Source organism: Branchiostoma belcheri, unplaced genomic scaffold, assembly GCF_001625305.1.
Source record: "Branchiostoma belcheri isolate BF01 breed outbred unplaced genomic scaffold, Haploidv18h27 scaffold41, whole genome shotgun sequence".
NCBI classification, from domain to species: Eukaryota; Metazoa; Chordata; class Leptocardii; order Amphioxiformes; family Branchiostomatidae; genus Branchiostoma; species Branchiostoma belcheri.
The window spans coordinates 2,639,559-2,658,076 of record NW_017804032.1 but is presented as its reverse complement, the minus strand read 5'-3'; the positions used below and the strand labels follow the sequence as shown (position 1 = coordinate 2,658,076).

Here is an 18,518-nt window from a genome sequence, read left to right as displayed (position 1 = left end):
GGAGGGACATTGAAACCGGACGCCATAACCGCACTCCCCTGGAACAACGAATATGTAGGTATTGTAATCTAAATAGGATAGAGGATGAGGAACACTTTGTATTAGAATGTAGTTTATACAACGAAGAGAGAGCAGAGCTTTATAAACTATTGCAATGTATGTTTCCCCATTTCATACATCTTAGCAACGCAGATAAGTTCATATTTCTGATGATTTCAGACAAACCTTCGATTATAAAACATATCTGTACTTATATCTACATCATTACTAAGAAGCGAGAAGAAACCAAATTATCGTAATTATTAGACTATATGTCCATAGTACATAGAATTAGCACTAGCTTGTACATTGTATATATTCATTGCAAACTGTGACGTCTTTCCTGTGACCTGTACTGAACCCAGTGGGTATTTGCGTACAATAAAGGTCTTCATTCATTCATTCATTAGTAAGTAGCCTGGCACTTGATGCGGGTCATCAATCATTAATAAGTGAACGACGATGCATGTGCAAAATTAATCTGGTAATCGGAATCCGATTAATTCACTCAGTACTGAAGTTCCAGATTCAGTACCCGTTATTAAAATTTCAGACCATGTTCGCCTTAGAAAAGAATTTCAAGCATATAGTGAGTGGGGATTGGTGTTTGAAAACCACCGGAGTGGTCACAGGTGTACAGCTGAACTGATCGTACGGTCGTTGACCTTAATGAGGGCCTGCAAGGGGGGGGGGGGGTCCCGACAACGCTCTACACTGAATTCGGAAACCTCTCGATTACGCTTTACGATAAATTCCAAGTGGCTACGTAAAATTAAAACGCCGAATACGCTCTACGCAAAAATATTAGAGCGGTCCGTCTACACTCTACGTGGAATTAAAACGGCCGATTACGCTCTACGGAAAAGGGCTTGCGGGCCCCCCTTAATTTAGGGACACGCAGCACGAAAAGTGCAAGTCATCGTGCGAGTGTACATGTGTGGTCTGGCTCGTCACGAGTGATACAAGATACTCAGGACCTCATCATGACTGAGCAAAAATTTAGTTCGCGTGTATAAAGCGCAGCGCGGGAAGAAGTCTGGTTGATTCAGAGCTAGGGAGAGCTTGAAGCCTGACCTTGATTAGCATAATAGTACCCTGACACTCAATACCTCAGGTAACGCTGAACGGTTACACTGTAGGTGCTCCAGGGGCAAGTCGCATCTGAGTCAACTAGAAATCGGTAAGCATGGTACTAAATCTTTTATCTTCAAATATTGAGGTATTTGAGTAATCGTAATATCATGTAAGGATATGGGATAATCTATTGTGCATTCTAATTCTTCTAAATCTGGCTGTACACTCTAAATTGCTACAACAAAGGACATCTGAAATTAACCACTTGTTGATGCATGTCCTTGATGCTTGCAACTGTACCTTTCATTGTGATATGGTTAAATGCTATGGTTAAGGTAAATATCTTTTAAGAAGAAAGTAAAAACTATTTTTTTGCTCCGAGACAATTCTTTAAGCTGCAACAGCATGGTGCGTTTTGGATTGTTTACACATAAACATTATGCTGGTCAAATGTACACGAAAGAACCATTTTTGGCAACGCCCTAGGGGCGGAGTGTCTTGTAAAAGCTGAAGCATATCCAGACTCTTACTTCACTAATACTTTTTTTCTAATTGCAGAAAAGTGAAACAACATGGGATCAGGTCCATCCTTGCTGCAACGTGAGGACATCCACGTTGTGATTGTGGGAGGAGGCTATGCTGGCATTCAGCTTGCCAAAAACCTGCAGAAAAAGGCTAGGGTGACCCTGATTGACCCCAAGGAAATGCTTTACCACAATATTGGGGCTGTGAGGTCCTGTACTGAACCAGGTCAGTGTTTTTCTAATGTTTTTATATTGAAAACGTGTTGTGAGTTTTTAAACTGTGCATAGTGGTCTTGCATATACACATTTGTAATATAATTATGTACATGTACATGTGTTATACTGATAATCTTTCACATACTAGTATCCTTATGCGTACATATCTCACACATAAGCTTTATGAATCTCAATACAATGTTTATCATTATTTGCATAATCATCATAATCTAACTGAATTCTTTCATTCAACAGGTAACATTAATGACTGAACTTTGGTTCAATGTACTGGTGTATGAAATTGTGTAATTTTCTTTGTTCAGGCTTTGCTAAGAGGATCCTGATGCCGTACGCCCCAACTTTTGGCCAGAACTTCAAGCAAGGCACTGTTACTGCGATCAACGCTGCGGAGAAGACAGTTGTCCTTGCCAGCGGTGAAACGGTCAAGTACAGCCACCTTGTGTTGGCGACGGGCTCCACAGGTCCCTTCCCTGGAAAATCGCCGGACGAACTGACTTCAATCGCAGAAGTCACGGAGAAAAGCGAAGCAGTTCTCAAGCTGGTAATTCTAACATGCATGTATATTGTAATAAAGCCATACAAATGTACTGTCCAAGCAGAGGTTGATGGGGGAAGATCGTTAGCTTTGGTTGGGGTAGCGACAAAAAAAGGGCCATATATAAAAAGCTAACGATCTGCCCCCATCAACATCAGCTTGGAGAGTAATAAAGAGAGAGCATTTACACATTTTCAATGTATATATTTTTCATGCATATACATTTGTAACAATGCTTAAGTAGCATCAAGGGGTGTATGGGGTGTCAGGGAGGGTCAGTACCTCTGCAGGGGAGTGAGAGGGAGTAGCATGAAGAAATGATTATCATTATGGTAACCCTTAGGGAAATGTTTATTGCCATGTAGCCTTTGTTCATGTCTTGTGTCTTGCAGGTGCAAGCAGCAAAGAATATTGTCATCATAGGAGGAGGGGCTGTAGGGACAGAGATAGCAGGAGAGATAGCTACTGACTACAAGGACAAAGAGGTACATGGATGATATGGCTTTATATATGTTTTTTCAAGATATCTTTCCTAAAGTCATATCTAGCTTCTAATATTATACAGATATAATCATACCTTGATTGCCTTTCCTGACCGGATTATCTTACAGTTACAAATGTAACATGATGCTGTTGACTACTATCAAATTCGAATTCTGAAATTGTTGACCTCTTTTAGGTGACATTAATCCATCCTCATGACAAACTGGTGAGTGGTGAATCCAGCGATGCCTTTCAGAAGAGATTAAAGGAGATCCTGCAGGAGTTGGGTGTCAAGCTGGTGTTGGGTAAGCCTATAGTCTGTCAGATATGCTACATATTGAATGTCATATGGACTTACAATAATGTAACGCTCTACCGTACTCAGGTTGTCCCCAGAATAAAATTCAGAAAGATAGTTCATAGGTTAAGATCTAAAAAGGGAAAAAAAGGTACAATGTATATATCTAAAAACCAAAAGTACTAGACAAAAAGAGGGTGATGTGTTGTTTTCAATCAGCTATGTATAAGTCGCTTGTATCTAACAATGATGATGTTTTGCCAGATTGGAAATGGCTTCTCTGTATCTCTGTATCAAAATTACAAGAAAGGATGCTACTGGGTACATGTTACCTGTTTTTTTTTTTTTTGTGTGTAAGACTTTTCATGTTGAAGTGTTGACATGTCGTAACAGATGTAACAAATTCTTAAGTATTTTGAGAGCATTAATAACTAACTCTTTGTTACTCTTGTTCAGGTGAAAGAGTAACAAACCTAGACGCACTGCCAACAGACAGAGTGGAGACAGCTACAGTAACCACAGACAAGGGGACAGAGATATCAGCTGACCTGGTCATCCCATGTACTGGACTGAAGGTCAACAGCATGGCCTATAAGGACAGTCTGGGTAAGACTAAATTCTAACAGCAAATATGCACTAGTTAAGACATAAGACATGTCTTTAGTAGTGGTGTTTGAGGTCTAAGACCCTACCCATCTTGTCATTTATTAATCACTTTTGTAATGCATCTAGTGTATGTTGAAGATACATGTGAACCTCTCCATACTCTCTATGAAGTATGGGGAGTAGTCAGCTGTTTTTTAATGAGATTTATGTCATCTCCAAACAGATATTGAAGTGAAAGATCATAACGTTTATTGGCTAGTAGGGTTACCACATGTTAGAGAAGCCAAGCAGCCAGTAAACTTTATGCTTTCCACCCCTGTATCTGCTTGAATAGAATCAAGATTTATTTACATATTCTTAGAATGTGGATCTTGCTTTTTGTTTGCAACTTCCAAAATGTGATTTTATATGTATGCATGCATATGTTGTGTGTCTGTCCTTGGTGCTGAACACCATGTACACAACAAAATAGTTCTGTCCTTGGTGCTGAACACCATCCATACTGTAACACTGCTGTAATACCACAGTATATAAAGAGGTCTCTATTTACATATAACTCTAAAATTGTTTTCCAGCCTCAAGTATGGAAGACAATGGCAGCCTAAAGGTCAACAACTTCTTTGAGGTGCAGGGGACAGAAGGGATCTATGCCATCGGAGACTGCAGCAACATCCCTGAGACTAAGATGGCCTACAGAGCATCCATGCATTCAGATCTGCTGGCTAAAAACATCCTGGCTCAGGAAACTGGAGGGACCAAGAAGGAGTACAAGCCAGGTAAGCAGCGCCATCTAGTGAAATCTTTATGCACTGCATGTCATAGATCTTTTGTATGAGATATTCATTAATTGGAAAGATATGGTTGGTAACCTACATGATTGGTTAAATCTTATGTTATATCTAAATTCCTATTGAAGCGGTATGGTTAAACCATGCCTATCTTGCTTTCCTTTCAGAATGTAGAAAAATTGTCAGTTTTGGAATGCTGAAACTACATAATGATATCATATTGCTTTACCTTTCATACATCATATTCAGATCATGTGACAAATACTCTACATTTGCATGTGCGTATACTAGTAGTAGATGAGACACAATATGGAATAATATGTTTAGGATCAGGGCTGGGGGGATAGAAGACAGAAGAATAGGAGACAGAACTATATGCAATTGCAACGTTTCACTTTGTGTTGTTGTAGAGAGTAAAGACTGGCATTTTGTTTGTTTTTTCAGACCCTTTCATCATGGTAGTGTCTGTTGGTCGTAAGGCTGCGATAGGACAGAAGGGCACATCTCTCCTGCCTGAATTTGTGGTCAGGATGATGAAGGCCAGGGACATGATGACTGGCAAATTCTGGAAGGAGATGGGACAGAAACCCCCTCGTTAGATCCCAAAAATAGTTTCATCCGGTTGGTAGAACTCAGGATATTGGGATTCCTTCTTTTTCACAACTAGGAATGTCTCTTACCTTGCTTACATTTTAGTGTCTATCAGAAGCTCTGAGGAAGGTGTCTGGTAGACATGGAAATGTAAGAAAGAGACATTACTTTTTGTGAAAAAGGAAATCCCCAAATCTGATCACCCCCTTGTCAGACGTTGCATGAGCAAAAACTATTCTTGCCTTCTTGTGGTATTTAGTTAACTGTTGCAACTGACCAGTGTTCTTCTGTATGATATGTCTATTCCACAGATGTTCTAGTTAAATGTTTTGTGGTATTTGGTATTTCTATGTTATCAGGGTACACATTAATATCTAAATGTCAGGGTACATATCATATTTAAATGTCTGAGGTACTAGTAAGCTTTAATTGTTGATAAAGTTGAGTTGGTTAGAATACAGGTGTAACAGACAGACGGACACACACACACACACACACACACACACACGCACACACGCACACACACACACACACACACACACACACACACACACACACACACACACACATTATCAACACACACTGTGATGAAAAGACCTGGAGATGATTGCTGTGTCATGGACCCCTGCAGCAGTATAATCTAATTATTATATTGGATACTGCTATGTACTAATACATGCACACACGTGCACAAGGCATGTAAAATACATGGAGGTTTGGAGAAAGTCTGATATGGAGAAAGTCTGATATAGAATCCATAACTGCATCTACATGTATTTATACTACCCATGCTGTATTTGATAAAGAATACTTGGTACCGGTGTTAACATTGGTGTGTCTGTCTCATTTTTGATCATGCCTAAACACTTCCAGTCATCCAGACTTCAAACCATTAGGACATCAGCGATGACAGTCCTCACCCCTTTTATTACAAGTATTACAATATTTCTTTATAAGATTTGAGGAGAAAGCCCCTTAAAAGTTTAATTGAATTAGTTTTTAAAGCCGTTTTGTTTTACCCACCTTCTACATGGAGGCAGCCATCTTGGAAAGTCTCAGTACAACAGGCCCCTGCTGTGTGAAACGAACTCACCTCTCACTCAGTCAATGTCAAGTACATGTAAATGGCTAAACAGAAGGTAGGAAAGGCCAAGTAATAATAGACTCTCAAAAGTTTATAACCCTGCTGGTTTCTCTTTTTTTAAGATGAATCTGTGTTTGTTGCTGTAAAGACAGCAGCCATAATTCGAACAGCAATGTACATATCACGTCAGTACCAAGGACAGCACCAGAGCCTTCAACAAAGAATCTAGAAAAAGAAAGCTGGCACTTTTCGCACTCTTTTTTTTTCATAAAAGAAGGCTAACTAACATACCGACATGATTTTAACACGTGTAATGAAAACTGTCCACAAACCACATTTTATAAGTCTTTTATTTTGACTTTTATAAAACCTAATTTCTATGCATGGTGGGTAGAAAGCAGCATCAGGATGGATTAAAATCTTGTACGTCATACGTTTACGTCGCCCAATACATCTTAAAAACCGCTGCGTCTTTCTAAAGAAGACGCTAGATAGCCACGTACAGGTAAACAATACGGTACCACCATATATTGGTTATATATGCCGCTTTTCCTAGACACTAACACAAAGGACTCTTCAGTGGCGCGATCGACTGACTCTCATGTTGCATGCTATGAATAGGTACTACGAAGCCTAAATTGTGCTTAATCTAAGAAATGTGCATAAAACATAAGAAACTACGTTGCTTTTAAAGCATCTGTTTGTCGTTACAAGAATAATATATTTTCTATGACCCTGTAAGTACTTGAACGCACCCGTCCGTGGTTCGTAGGTACAACTCAGTTTTACTTGGGAGGTTTCTGGCCCATGAGTCCCCAGTACCTGCTGACGAACATGCCCTTACTCTTGATGTTGGTGGCCATGAAGGTCGGCGTCAGGGACGAGCCCCACTGGCCTGCACCGTCGGCTCTCCCCAGGCAGATCAACAGGAAGAAGGAAGCTTCAAAAGAGACGAAACATGAGAAGAATGTTAACAATACAACTAAGGGTAACTATAGGTTATAGAATCATGTGGTGGAGCGTTCACTTATGTTGTCACATGCGTTTTTGTTTTATTACCTTCGCCAAGAAGGTTATGTTTTCAGGGGCGTTCGTGTATGTGTGTGTGTGTGTGTGTGTGTCTGTCTGTAAACACGATAAGGCCACACCAAGTAAATTTTATGGATGACGTCCGCGCGCGCATTGATTTTGACCTGTTCCTAGAAAAAAAAACAAGAAATCCCGCTTCCTGTAACTATGACCAAAGAGTCACGACAGTGCCCCAAATCGTTAGATCGACGTGAAACCCGTAACGCGAAATGGGTAAAGAGCACATGCTTTGTTTCTGCAGGCCTGCAAAAATGTGAAAGAAACAGGACAGGACGACAACTGCTGTTCCACCTGATTTATTGCTGTTTTGATGATGAATAAAAGACTTCTTGCTTGTATACACTTTGTCACCTCATTCAATTTGTCGTCTCTTAGTATATTTCTAATCTAGGCATCTTGTTTTTTAGGGCCCTTCTTGTTTTTTTTCGCCCTCTCGCATTAGATATAGGGTCTCCAAAGGACGTCATCCATAAAATTTACTTGGTGTGGCCTAACTTGAGAAGGTCTTGATGGATCGTCTTGATACTTGGTAGGTGGGTAGGTCTTGATGAGACCTCAAAATGATTAGATTTTGGGCCCCCTGGCGGCTCGTTATGGTACTGCAGCTGAACTTCCGGTTTTGATATCTCATGATCTAGACATGCTATGGTGATGAAATTTGGATGGTAGGTAGTTCTCGTGCTGGGGAAGAAGTGACGTGAGTTTGGGCCCCCTAGCGGCTTGCTCTGGACTGCAGGGATATATTCTTGAAATTATTCAAAAGGGGATAACTCAAGAACTGTTTGACGGATCGTCGTGATTTTGGTATGTAGGTAGCTTACGTGATGTTTAATATAATTATGTGACAATTATGCAAATATGGATGTAATTTACATAATTTATGGGGAAATTCTATAAATCAGCTGCATTCCATGATAGGACAATTGAAGCTAGTGACATTGGTAATTGACAACGAGAGAAACACAGGAAGATATTGATTATGTTAATAATGACTTAATTTGCATAATTAATGAGAAAGTTTTATAATTATGTAATGATAACTGCCTGGAATTTCATACTTGTGGTATTTGAAAGTTTAGTTGAGGTGAACATCATTAAACATAATTTATTCAAATCAGGACCTCATTTGCATAATTTATTAGGAAATGCTAGAATGCATTGTTTGTTGATATAAGACTGTCTTTTGGTTGAGATTATGATAAAATGATATAATTCATGAAAATTAGGTTCCTATTTCTTAAATCAGGGGGGACTAATCTAATCTATAATTTGTCAGTCATAAAGATTAACATCATTTGGCGAAGGTATGAGATCGGGGAACTCTAGTTTTATATATGAAAGCAGCTGAAAAGTGTTTAAAATTCGGGAGGTTGAACTGTTAGAAATAGCCTTCTTGGTAGCCTTCTTGGCCGTGGTGGTGTTTTAATGCGGCATTATTTGAGAACCTTAGCCCAAGTAAACACAATTGTGTATCAACGCGAGCACAAAAACGCAGCCACTCCGAGATATTTGCGGTGGAGGCTAGTTGGAAACACCATTCACAATTTTTAGGCAAGGTATACAAAAAAGAAGCAAAATACATGTTAGCTTACGCATTCTATACATGCAAAATTTATAGGCCTAACTCCTCCAGGTGTAACCAACCAATATGGCGGCCGTCTGTGACGTCACGTTACGTACCTGGTTTGTACTCCTTCCTCGTCCCTCCTGTCTCCTGTGCGAGGATGTTCTTGGCCAGCAGGTCGGCGTGCACGCCCGCGTTGTACGCCAGCTTAGTCTCCGGGATGTTGGTACAGTCGCCGATAGCGTAGATGTTTTTGGTCCCTTCCACCTCGAAGTAGCCGTTGACCTTCAGCGCACCCTTTTTATCCATACTGGACGCTGTAGAGGTGGCAAAATATTAAAAATATTAGTAAGAAATACTGATGGCCCAAACATTATTGTCAATATATGACGAAGGTAAGATTTCTCGTAATGACGTGCGATTTATCATTAATGATCTAGTAAGACAATCAGGGAAATTGTGTCATATAGGAGGATTCGAAGTTCTGGAAACTAGACATGTCATTTTAGTCTCCTTAAACGGAATTCTTTATTCGTACGATACTGTCCCGTGTTTTCCCAACCTTAATTTAACTTCGAAAAAATATATAGGACAAGTCGGAAGCTGTTGAAAGAAAATTACCTAGACTGTCCTTGTAGGCTGAATTGTTGACCCTGAGACCAGTACAGGGGATGACCAGGTCGGCCTCGATGTGTGAACCTTTGTTCGTCACTACCGTGGTTTCCTGTACGGTCTCCTTCGGCAACTTATCCAGGTTAGTCACTCTCTCTCCTGCAAAGGAAAAGGAAAGCGTCCAATGACAAGATACATATTGGATTTTGAGCGGCCGGCAACGTTACGAAAGTCAGAAACAAGGGATATCTGACAGCATTCATGTTTTAACTAGATATTTGTGGCAAAAAAAATCAAACGTCATATTCAAAAACTATGAACTTAACTTAGACATAGGTTTTTCTATTTAATTCTATTCAAAACCTTGAGATAGGGTTAAATCGGCAACACGTTTGGCTCACCCAGAAGTAGAGTCACTCCCATTTTGGTGACTTTATCTTTGACGGCATCCTGGAAGGCGGGTGTGGTGTTGGGATCTACCAACTTGTCACGGGGGTGGATCAGGCTAACCTGCAATTTTTTTTTCATATGACGGTCACAACATGCAAAACGTTGCATTATAAACTGAATTAAAGAAAGAGATTTAAATTACGAATCTCTGCTCTTGATTGAAAACAACGAACGTTTCCCTTGCCACTAGCTTTCAAACATGATTGGAAATTCTAATGTAATATGAAACAGGGATTTTAAGGTTATAATTATAAGAATTAGAATGACAATGACCTTGACATACCTGTTTGTCCTTGTAGTCCGTCGCTATCTCGGCGGCCAGTTCCGTACCCACGGCTCCTCCGCCAACTATTACAACCTTCTTAGCTAACTGCACCTGTTTTTCAGAAGACAAACAAAACAATCAAACTTTTTACATTGCTTTCAAATTGTGTCTTTAGAAATCGCGTTTAAATTTCTCTCCCTTCCTATTGTTCCTTTATCTGGGAAGTTTATTTTCACACTAAAATACATGGCAACGTAACGTGCTGTTCTGTACAGACGGTGAAATGCGCACTTTAGGCATCTTAACATTATTATTAAACATACCAACTAATTTAAACATGCATACAATTACTTTAAAGAAATTAAAGAATACAGAACAGTTGTAATACTAGGCTGTAATAATTGATGTAATAATCAATGTATTGATGTTGGGAGATTTTAGTTGCTCTCTTGCTATCTCTCTGCATTTAACAGAGATAACAAGTGGGTAGAAAAAAACACGAACTTATTCGCAAAATAAATGCTATTGTTAAGATCTAGCTTCACAAGATCACTCCGATTAATGGATAATATTAACCAAACACGACGAATTTTATAAGTGATCCATTGCAACCTGTTGTAAGAGGTGTTTGCTGCGTGCCAAGGCCTCCGACATGGAGGTGATACCGAACAGTTTCCCGGGGAACGGCCCGGTGGCGCCGGTAGCTATCACCAGGTGACTGTACCCCACGTTCTCCCCGGTAGACAGCGTCACGTTCTGTTCCGTAGGGTTAATTTTCGTCACCGCTCCCTGCTTGAAGTTGTTGCCGAAGGTTGGACCATACGGTATAAGCGTCTTCGGCGCAAAGCCTGTCAGAATATTAACACAGAAATCATTTGATAACCACAGAAATCGTTTGATAACCACAGCTAAAATGATTATTCTAAGAACAGACGTGGAGTTTTTGTCATGTTTGAAATTGTTACCAAACGTCGGAGTGTACAGTATGAATGTTGGCGCAAATCCTAGCTATAAGGACGTTCTAAAAGATCATTCAATAAATTCTTCAAGCAACAAAGCTTCCGATGACTACAGAAGGCCGTGATTGCATTTTGGTCATGATTCCAATCGATGGGAATGTAATCAAATCTAATGTCTGGAACTCGTATAAAGGTACTCCATTCTCTGCATACGTCGATTCAAGTCTGCTAGATCATATATAGAGTATGAAATTATAATAATCCTATAGATAGTCTATTGTGAAATTGTCTAAAGGACCATCTAAAATATTATCTAACTTAAGTAAAATTCTTGTCATTTTTAAATTGATAATTTCTGAAGATATTAGTCATCTATCATTTTGATATACCAAACATACCAAAGCATGTAGCTTGGATTTTTAGTCTTTTGTATTGTGTTGAGCGTTTACTAAAATGTTACATAGAAATATATTCTGTAACTGATTTTGACATTTTGAGAGCACACAGCTTTTGTGCCACAGTCATTAAAGTGTAAAAGCCTGGTCCGTACCCCCGTGGCATGCACACAAGAAAACAAGCCTCACCCATGTTGACATATGGCTCCGTGTCGGCCAGAAAAGAATACAGACCTTGACACGTCCGTCTAAGGTTACCCGTTATGGAAGAGGTCAACACAATCTATAGCTAGGTGAACTTTTGAACCCACTTGGATAGTATCAACAGTTTTAGCTGTGTGAATGCTGCTTCAACGCCAACAGCATTGACATAGAAAAATGTAAATAAGAGGATTAAGACAAAAAATAGCCTAGCTCACCAGGCTCCGCGACGGTCCTCTGAGCGGTCCTGTGTGAATGCTGCTTCAACGTCAACATGTATACAGTATTGCAAATATAGAAGCATGTAAATAAAGGGGTTACTACAAAAATTAGCCTAGCTCACCGGGCTCCGTGACGGCCCTCAGAGCGGCCAGGTTATGGTGCATCATCTCTTTAGGGTCGATGAGGGTGTACTTGGCTTTGTCGGTCAGGTTTTTGGCGAGTTGTACTCCTCCATAGCCGCCTCCAACGATAACCACGTGGATGTCCGGGCGATTTAGCAATGAAGGTCCTCCTCCCATCTTGAGCTCAGATTGTTAAATCTTAAGAAAAATGTTTAAGAATCATTCACTGTGGACGTATAGGGAACTGTGGTAACGTTGCCTCTCCCGACGTGATATTGTGTAAAATCGTTGAAGCAGGTAACCCAGATCTTTCTCTTTGATCGAGTGGCCCAACAGGTGACTTAGTGGGCCTTCGACGTTTTTGTGAAAGACAGAATCTTAAACAGACACATTACGATGTAACAAAAGGCTGTCTACTTTCTAACAGACAGCTATTAAATATTTGCTGACATACAGAGGCGAAAACATGTATTTACTCACCAAAATGCAACCATTCGAGTTAAGCATCAGTGATCATACGAAGCAAAATTATTACATCTGGTCCCGCGGCAGTCACTTAGTATTTACAGTATGATTAAAAGCTGGGTAAGCACACATGCATGTGTCTAATGGCACTGGTTACAATCTAGCTACTAGCTACCTTTATAGAACCCGTGAATATAAAGAAGGACCAAACAGACTGTAATTTTCAAAGCTTGGGTAGACTTCCGGTTTCTCAGTGACAGATGAATCGGAAAGGGGCGGGGCTTGAATTGTGGCCTCTTAAGGCGATACGAACACAAATCCAACGCCTGAAATTTGACTAAATTTGGATGCCCTGTTACCGACGGTCGAAAACCATGCACAGTGCAGTTTGGTCTACCAAGGATATTATGTTATGCCATTGAGTTTATAAACAAAAGGCGTCGCCAACCTGTCCCTAGATCTAGATATACAAAATCAATATCGCGATTACAACCACAGTGAAGAATAGACACGAAACACTGCCAACTGAAACACTGAAATTGGTTAGTTTACGTCAACTAAAAGCGTTAGCTTTAAGGACAGGCGAATCTTAAGGTATGACAGTACTCACCGCTCGTGAAGAAAGTACGTGTACACAAAGGAAGGCAGCTGACTGATACTGAATCAGGACAAGCTGCACAAAGGGTCAGAGTTCACGTAGAGCTATTTTTCATGACGCCCTTTCGCTGTTTACAAAGATTGACATCAGAGGCAAACGGTGGTATCGCGTGCAGTGATCACTGACGTACTGTGAGATGTAACGACAAGATTCAAAATCATCTGGTTAAGGTAGAATTTACAAATCATTACTGTGACCCAACGTGAACCTTGACCTTATGTTGTCATCAGGTCATCGTCCAGTAGGCCACAAACGATTGCATTACAACCATTTACTGAGCTGTATCATATCTATAATCGTCCAATGGCAGGATATAAATCATGATAGTAACATAATTATTTCTATATCGTCTCCTATATCTAACATTAAGGACTACAGACAGGAACGCAAACATTTTATTTCGTTTGTGTAAAATCATATATAATCTAATGTTTTTTACCATGACTCTGTATCTGATTGACATGTTTGGTTAAACCCGGTAAGACGGCTATGTGGGCGGTATGCGACCTACGTGACATCCAGGCCTGCCTGAATGGCTAACATTTCGGAGGTCCTGGCTTACAGGCAAACTCAGTTAACGCTAAAGTTATAGCATTAAATATTTATTGGTTACATTTTATTAAAGGCTCAACCGCTAGGATTGAAAATCCAACCTTCATCAGACTTGAAGTTCATGCTTCAATATGTTGCATGTATCAAGAAAGAAGATTATATACTTACATAAATAACTTCGGAAATTTCAGAAAAATGACAAAAAATTTAAGAAAGTTGGATATGCCGCGTTAGGTTTTATTCGACATTAGGTCTTATTCAACAAATTTATTTTATTGTTCTTATAATTACTTTCTTTATGTAGTTTTCCATACATAATGTACCATGTGCACATTGCCGTGCAATAAAGTTCTTCTATATGCTTACTACACAATTATACCAAACCCCTTTCACCACACTCACTCACTCACTCACTCACTCACTCACTCACTCACTCACTCACTCACTATCCGTTTAACGCCTCGTGGTCCACATAATTATATATATTATACATGTAAATGTATAATTATCCATATATGGGGAGTGAACCTTAATCCAACACTTTTATAATCCATACGCTTCATTGAATGATAAATCAACAAGCAGACTTTGGTATTTCGGTACAGTATACAATGATTTTACAGACATCACTTCATGTGCATAACTCTTATTACGTTAGTGTTAGATTAAGGTAATTACATTGTTACATGTAAAAATATATGCAGTGTGCTCACACAACCTGTGGCAAAACCTTCAGAACGGGTATAGAACTGGTGAGCCACAGTCGTACACACAGAAGCTGACGTGATGTCATCGTCATCCTCGAGAACGACGGGCGAACAACAACAAACTTGCTTGAGAGCAAATGCAGCAGATGGCTTCACCCTATCCCCCATACCGAAAATGGATCTATCCTACTGTAACAGTGCTAACTGACCATGCTAAATGGTCGTGCGACCTTTTAGTGTAATGGTTAGCGTTGGTGACCGCCAAGCGGACAACTCGGGTTCGATTCCCGGTTGTGACCTGCCCGCCCCTTTCGGTTTTTACAGTGATGGCTGCCAATAGTCTACACCCCCATGCAGAAATGGAACCTTCCAATGCCGGAAATAGCCAAAAAGCCCTATTTTACATAACTTTAAAGTGGTGTATGTCAAAATCGTGAATGACATTCTTTGGACATGTGTCCAAGGTATTCCCATACCAAATTTCAGGTCATTCGGATTTAATATTAGGGCACAGGAGCCAAAAATGTACATTTTTGGTCCGAAAATAGCCAAAAAGCCTCATTTTTTCCAATTTTAAAGTGGTGTATGTCAAAAGTTTGAATGACTTTTTGTAGACATATGTCCAAGGTATCCCCATACCAAATTTCAGGTCATTTGGTTTTAGTACCTGGGAACCAGATCTCAAAATGTATATTTTTTGCCTGAAAATGGGCAAAAAACCCAAATAAAACAATTTTTCAAAAAAATGAAAAAAACGCGTCGGGGTATTTGCCCACTCTACCTTCATGCCAAATTTCGTGTTATTTGGCCGGAAAATGGCAGAGATGAATCCATTTAAAGAAATGGCAGGAGAAGAAGAAGAAACATGAGGGAACACAATATGTCTTCACCACTTTGTGGTGAAGCCATAATAAAATGCGGTTGTGTCTACCTGATATGACGTGATTGACAAGAGCCCGGATCTCTGCTGTAATTGGTTGGTAGTATTCCGTCGCCTTGTTTTCCAAGTTGGCAAACCGGAAGTCCACCAATTCACCAATCGCTCCTGTTCGAGTCATGTAAAGCTGATGGGAGTCAACAGCAACAAAAAGTCAAAACTTGATAGTTCATCTGTATAGACGTCATCATGAAACAAATTTGAACTGTCATTTCCAAAAAAGTTCATGCAACTTACAACCAACTGCTCATGCGGATAATATCAAGTTAATTATGAACTAGAAAGGCCGACATTTGCTTGAGAGCAAATGCAGCAGATGGCTTCACCCTATCCCCCATACCGAAAATGGATCCATCCTACGATGGCTGCCAATAGTCTACACCCCCATGCAGAAATGGAACCTTCCAATGCCGGAAATAGCCAAAAAGCCCTATTTTACATAACTTTAAAGTGGTGTATGTCAAAATCGTGAATGATATTCTTTGGACATGTGTCCAAGGTATTCCCATACCAAATTTCAGGTCATTCGGATTTAATATTAGGGCACAGGAGCCGAAAATAGCAAAAAAGCCCTATTTTACACAATTTTAAAGTGATATATGTCAAAAGCGTGAATGGCATTCTTTGGACACGTGTCCAAGGTATCCCCATACCGAATTTCAGGTCATTCAGATTTAATATTAGGGCACAGGAGCCAAAAATGTACATTTTGGGTCCGAAAATAGCCAAAAAGCCTTATTTTTCCCAATTTTGAAGTGGTGTATGTCAATAGCTTGAATGAGTTTTTGTAGACATATGTCCAAGGTATCCCCATACCAAATTTCAGGTCATTTGGTTTTAGTGCCTGAGAACCAGATCTCAAAATGTATATTTTTTGCCTGAAAATGGCCAAAAAACCCAAATAAAACAATTTTTCAAAAAAATGAAAAAAACGCGTCGGGGTATTTGCCCACTCTACCTTCATGCCAAATTTCGTGTTATTTGGCCGGAAAATGGCAGAGATGAATCCATTTAAAGAAATGGCAGGAGAAGAAGAAGAAGAAGAAACACTAGAAAGGCCGACATTTGCTTGAGAGCAAATGCAGCAGATGGCTTCAACACATCCCCCATACCGAAAATGGATCTATCCTACGATGGCTGCCAATAGTCTACACCCCCATGCAGCAATGGAACCTTCCAATGCCGGAAATAGCCAAAAAGCCCTATTCTACATAACTTTAAAGCGGTGTTATGTCAAAATCGTGAATGACATTCTTTGGACATGTGTCCAAGGTATCCCCATACCAAATTTCAGGTCATTCGGATTTAATATTAGGGCACAGGAGCCAAAAATGTAGCCAAAAAGCCCTATTTTACACAATTTTAAAGTGGTATATGTCAAAGCGTGAATGGTATTCTTTGGACATGTGTCCAAGGTATCCCCATACCGAATTTCAGGTGATTCAGATTTAATATTAGGGCACAGGAGCCAAAAATGTACATTTTTGGTCCGAAAATAGCCAAAAAGCCTTTTTTTTCCAATTTTAAAGTGGTATATGTCAAAAGCGTGACTGACATTCTTTGGACATGTGTCCAAGGTATCCCCATACCGAATTTCAGGTCATTCGGATTTAATATTAGGGCACAGGAGCCAAAAAATGTACATTTATGGTCCAAAAATAGCCAAAAAGCCCTATTTTTCACAATTTTAAAGTGGTGTATGTAGAAAGCTTGAATTAGGTTTTGCAGACATATGTCCAACGTATCCCCATACCAAATTTCAGGTCATTTGGTTTAGTACCAGGGCTCCAGATCCCAAAACGTATATTTTTGCCTGAAATGGCCAAAAACCCAATAAAACAATTTTTCAAAAAAATGAAAAAAACGCGTCGGGGTATTGGCCCACTCTACGTCCATGCCAAATTTCAGGTCATTTGGCTGAAAAATGGCTGAGTTGAATCCCTTTGACTGTTTGGCAGGAGGAGAAGGAGAAGGAGAAGAAACATGAGGGAACACAATATGTCTTCACCACTTTGTGGTGAAGCCATAATGAGGGAACACAATATGTCTTCACCACTTTGTGGTGAAGCCATAACTATAGATCTATTGTTAAGTTTATTTTGTCCGTACTACTTGGTATCCTGGAGTCGCCCATTAATACTGTGTTATGCGGCCTTTACATTCCTTCCAAACCACACAACACGAATTGATGACGTCAGAAGAACACGTCTGCCTGACTGTTGAAATGGACGGAACCATAAGCAATGGATAGGGGTGATTGATTTGTTACCAAAAATTTAGCGAACAGCACATACACTCTTAGGTGTCTATGTGACGTCGGAACATATTATACGTAACGGAACATATCTAACATAATGTTACGTACGTACGTGATGTTTATACTTTGCGTTAACATATCATAACGTAATGTAACCTACGTTACGTTAACATAACATAACCTACGTTACGTTACCATAACATAACCTAAGTTACGTTAACATAACATAACCTACGTTACGTTAACATAACATAACCTACGTTACGTTACCATAACATAACCTACGTTAACGTAAGATGACCTGCGTTACGTAGACATAACCAGCGTTACGTTAACATAACCAACGTTACGTTAACATATAGATAAAACGTACGTGACGTATTGACTTAAAAACGTGACGTTTTTTACGTCCGTAATTTTGACACGGAAATTTCAGAACCATACGTACGTAACGTATCCACACGTTATGTCATACGTGAACGTTCACCTAGCATACGTAACGTATTGACCAACGTGACGTATTGACCCCAAACGTGACGTTTTTAACGTCTGTATTTTTGACACAAAAATGATGCCATACTCTGCACGCCAAGTCTGGCATCGTACGTTGCGCAAGTGATAACTAAGTTGTACGTGCTTACAACGTACGATCTATGTGCGATTGCAACTTTACCGTAAGGAGGCCGTACTCACACATGCTTCTTCCGCGCGTCGCTCGTACTCGCACGCACGGGTGGTGAATCCGCAGACCGCACGTAGGAAAAGTTTTACATGGACTTAATGCTCTACGGCGTGTCTGCGTGC

The 18,518-nt window shown here is 39.9% G+C and overlaps 2 protein-coding genes across 2 annotated transcripts; one reads left to right on the top strand and one right to left on the bottom strand.

Moving 5' to 3' along the window:
- Positions 1–938: 938 nt before the first annotated feature.
- LOC109477906 (apoptosis-inducing factor 2-like) lies at positions 939–5,951 on the top strand. Its single transcript, XM_019779370.1, has 8 exons — positions 939–1,219; positions 1,672–1,863; positions 2,177–2,415; positions 2,802–2,894; positions 3,089–3,197; positions 3,647–3,796; positions 4,372–4,572; positions 5,029–5,951. The coding sequence occupies exons 2-8, from the start codon at positions 1,686–1,688 to the stop codon at positions 5,181–5,183; spliced, it is 1,125 nt and encodes a 374-aa protein (XP_019634929.1). The 5' UTR covers positions 939–1,219; positions 1,672–1,685; the 3' UTR covers positions 5,184–5,951.
- Positions 5,952–6,351: 400 nt separating this feature from the next.
- Positions 6,352–13,492, bottom strand: LOC109477909 (apoptosis-inducing factor 2-like). Its single transcript, XM_019779374.1, has 8 exons — positions 13,214–13,492; positions 12,138–12,336; positions 10,852–11,087; positions 10,258–10,350; positions 9,926–10,034; positions 9,534–9,683; positions 9,029–9,229; positions 6,352–7,199 (listed from the first exon to the last, which is right to left on the bottom strand). The coding sequence occupies exons 2-8, from the start codon at positions 12,313–12,315 to the stop codon at positions 7,045–7,047; spliced, it is 1,122 nt and encodes a 373-aa protein (XP_019634933.1). The 5' UTR covers positions 12,316–12,336; positions 13,214–13,492; the 3' UTR covers positions 6,352–7,044.
- Between the last annotated feature and the right edge of the window lie 5,026 nt (positions 13,493–18,518).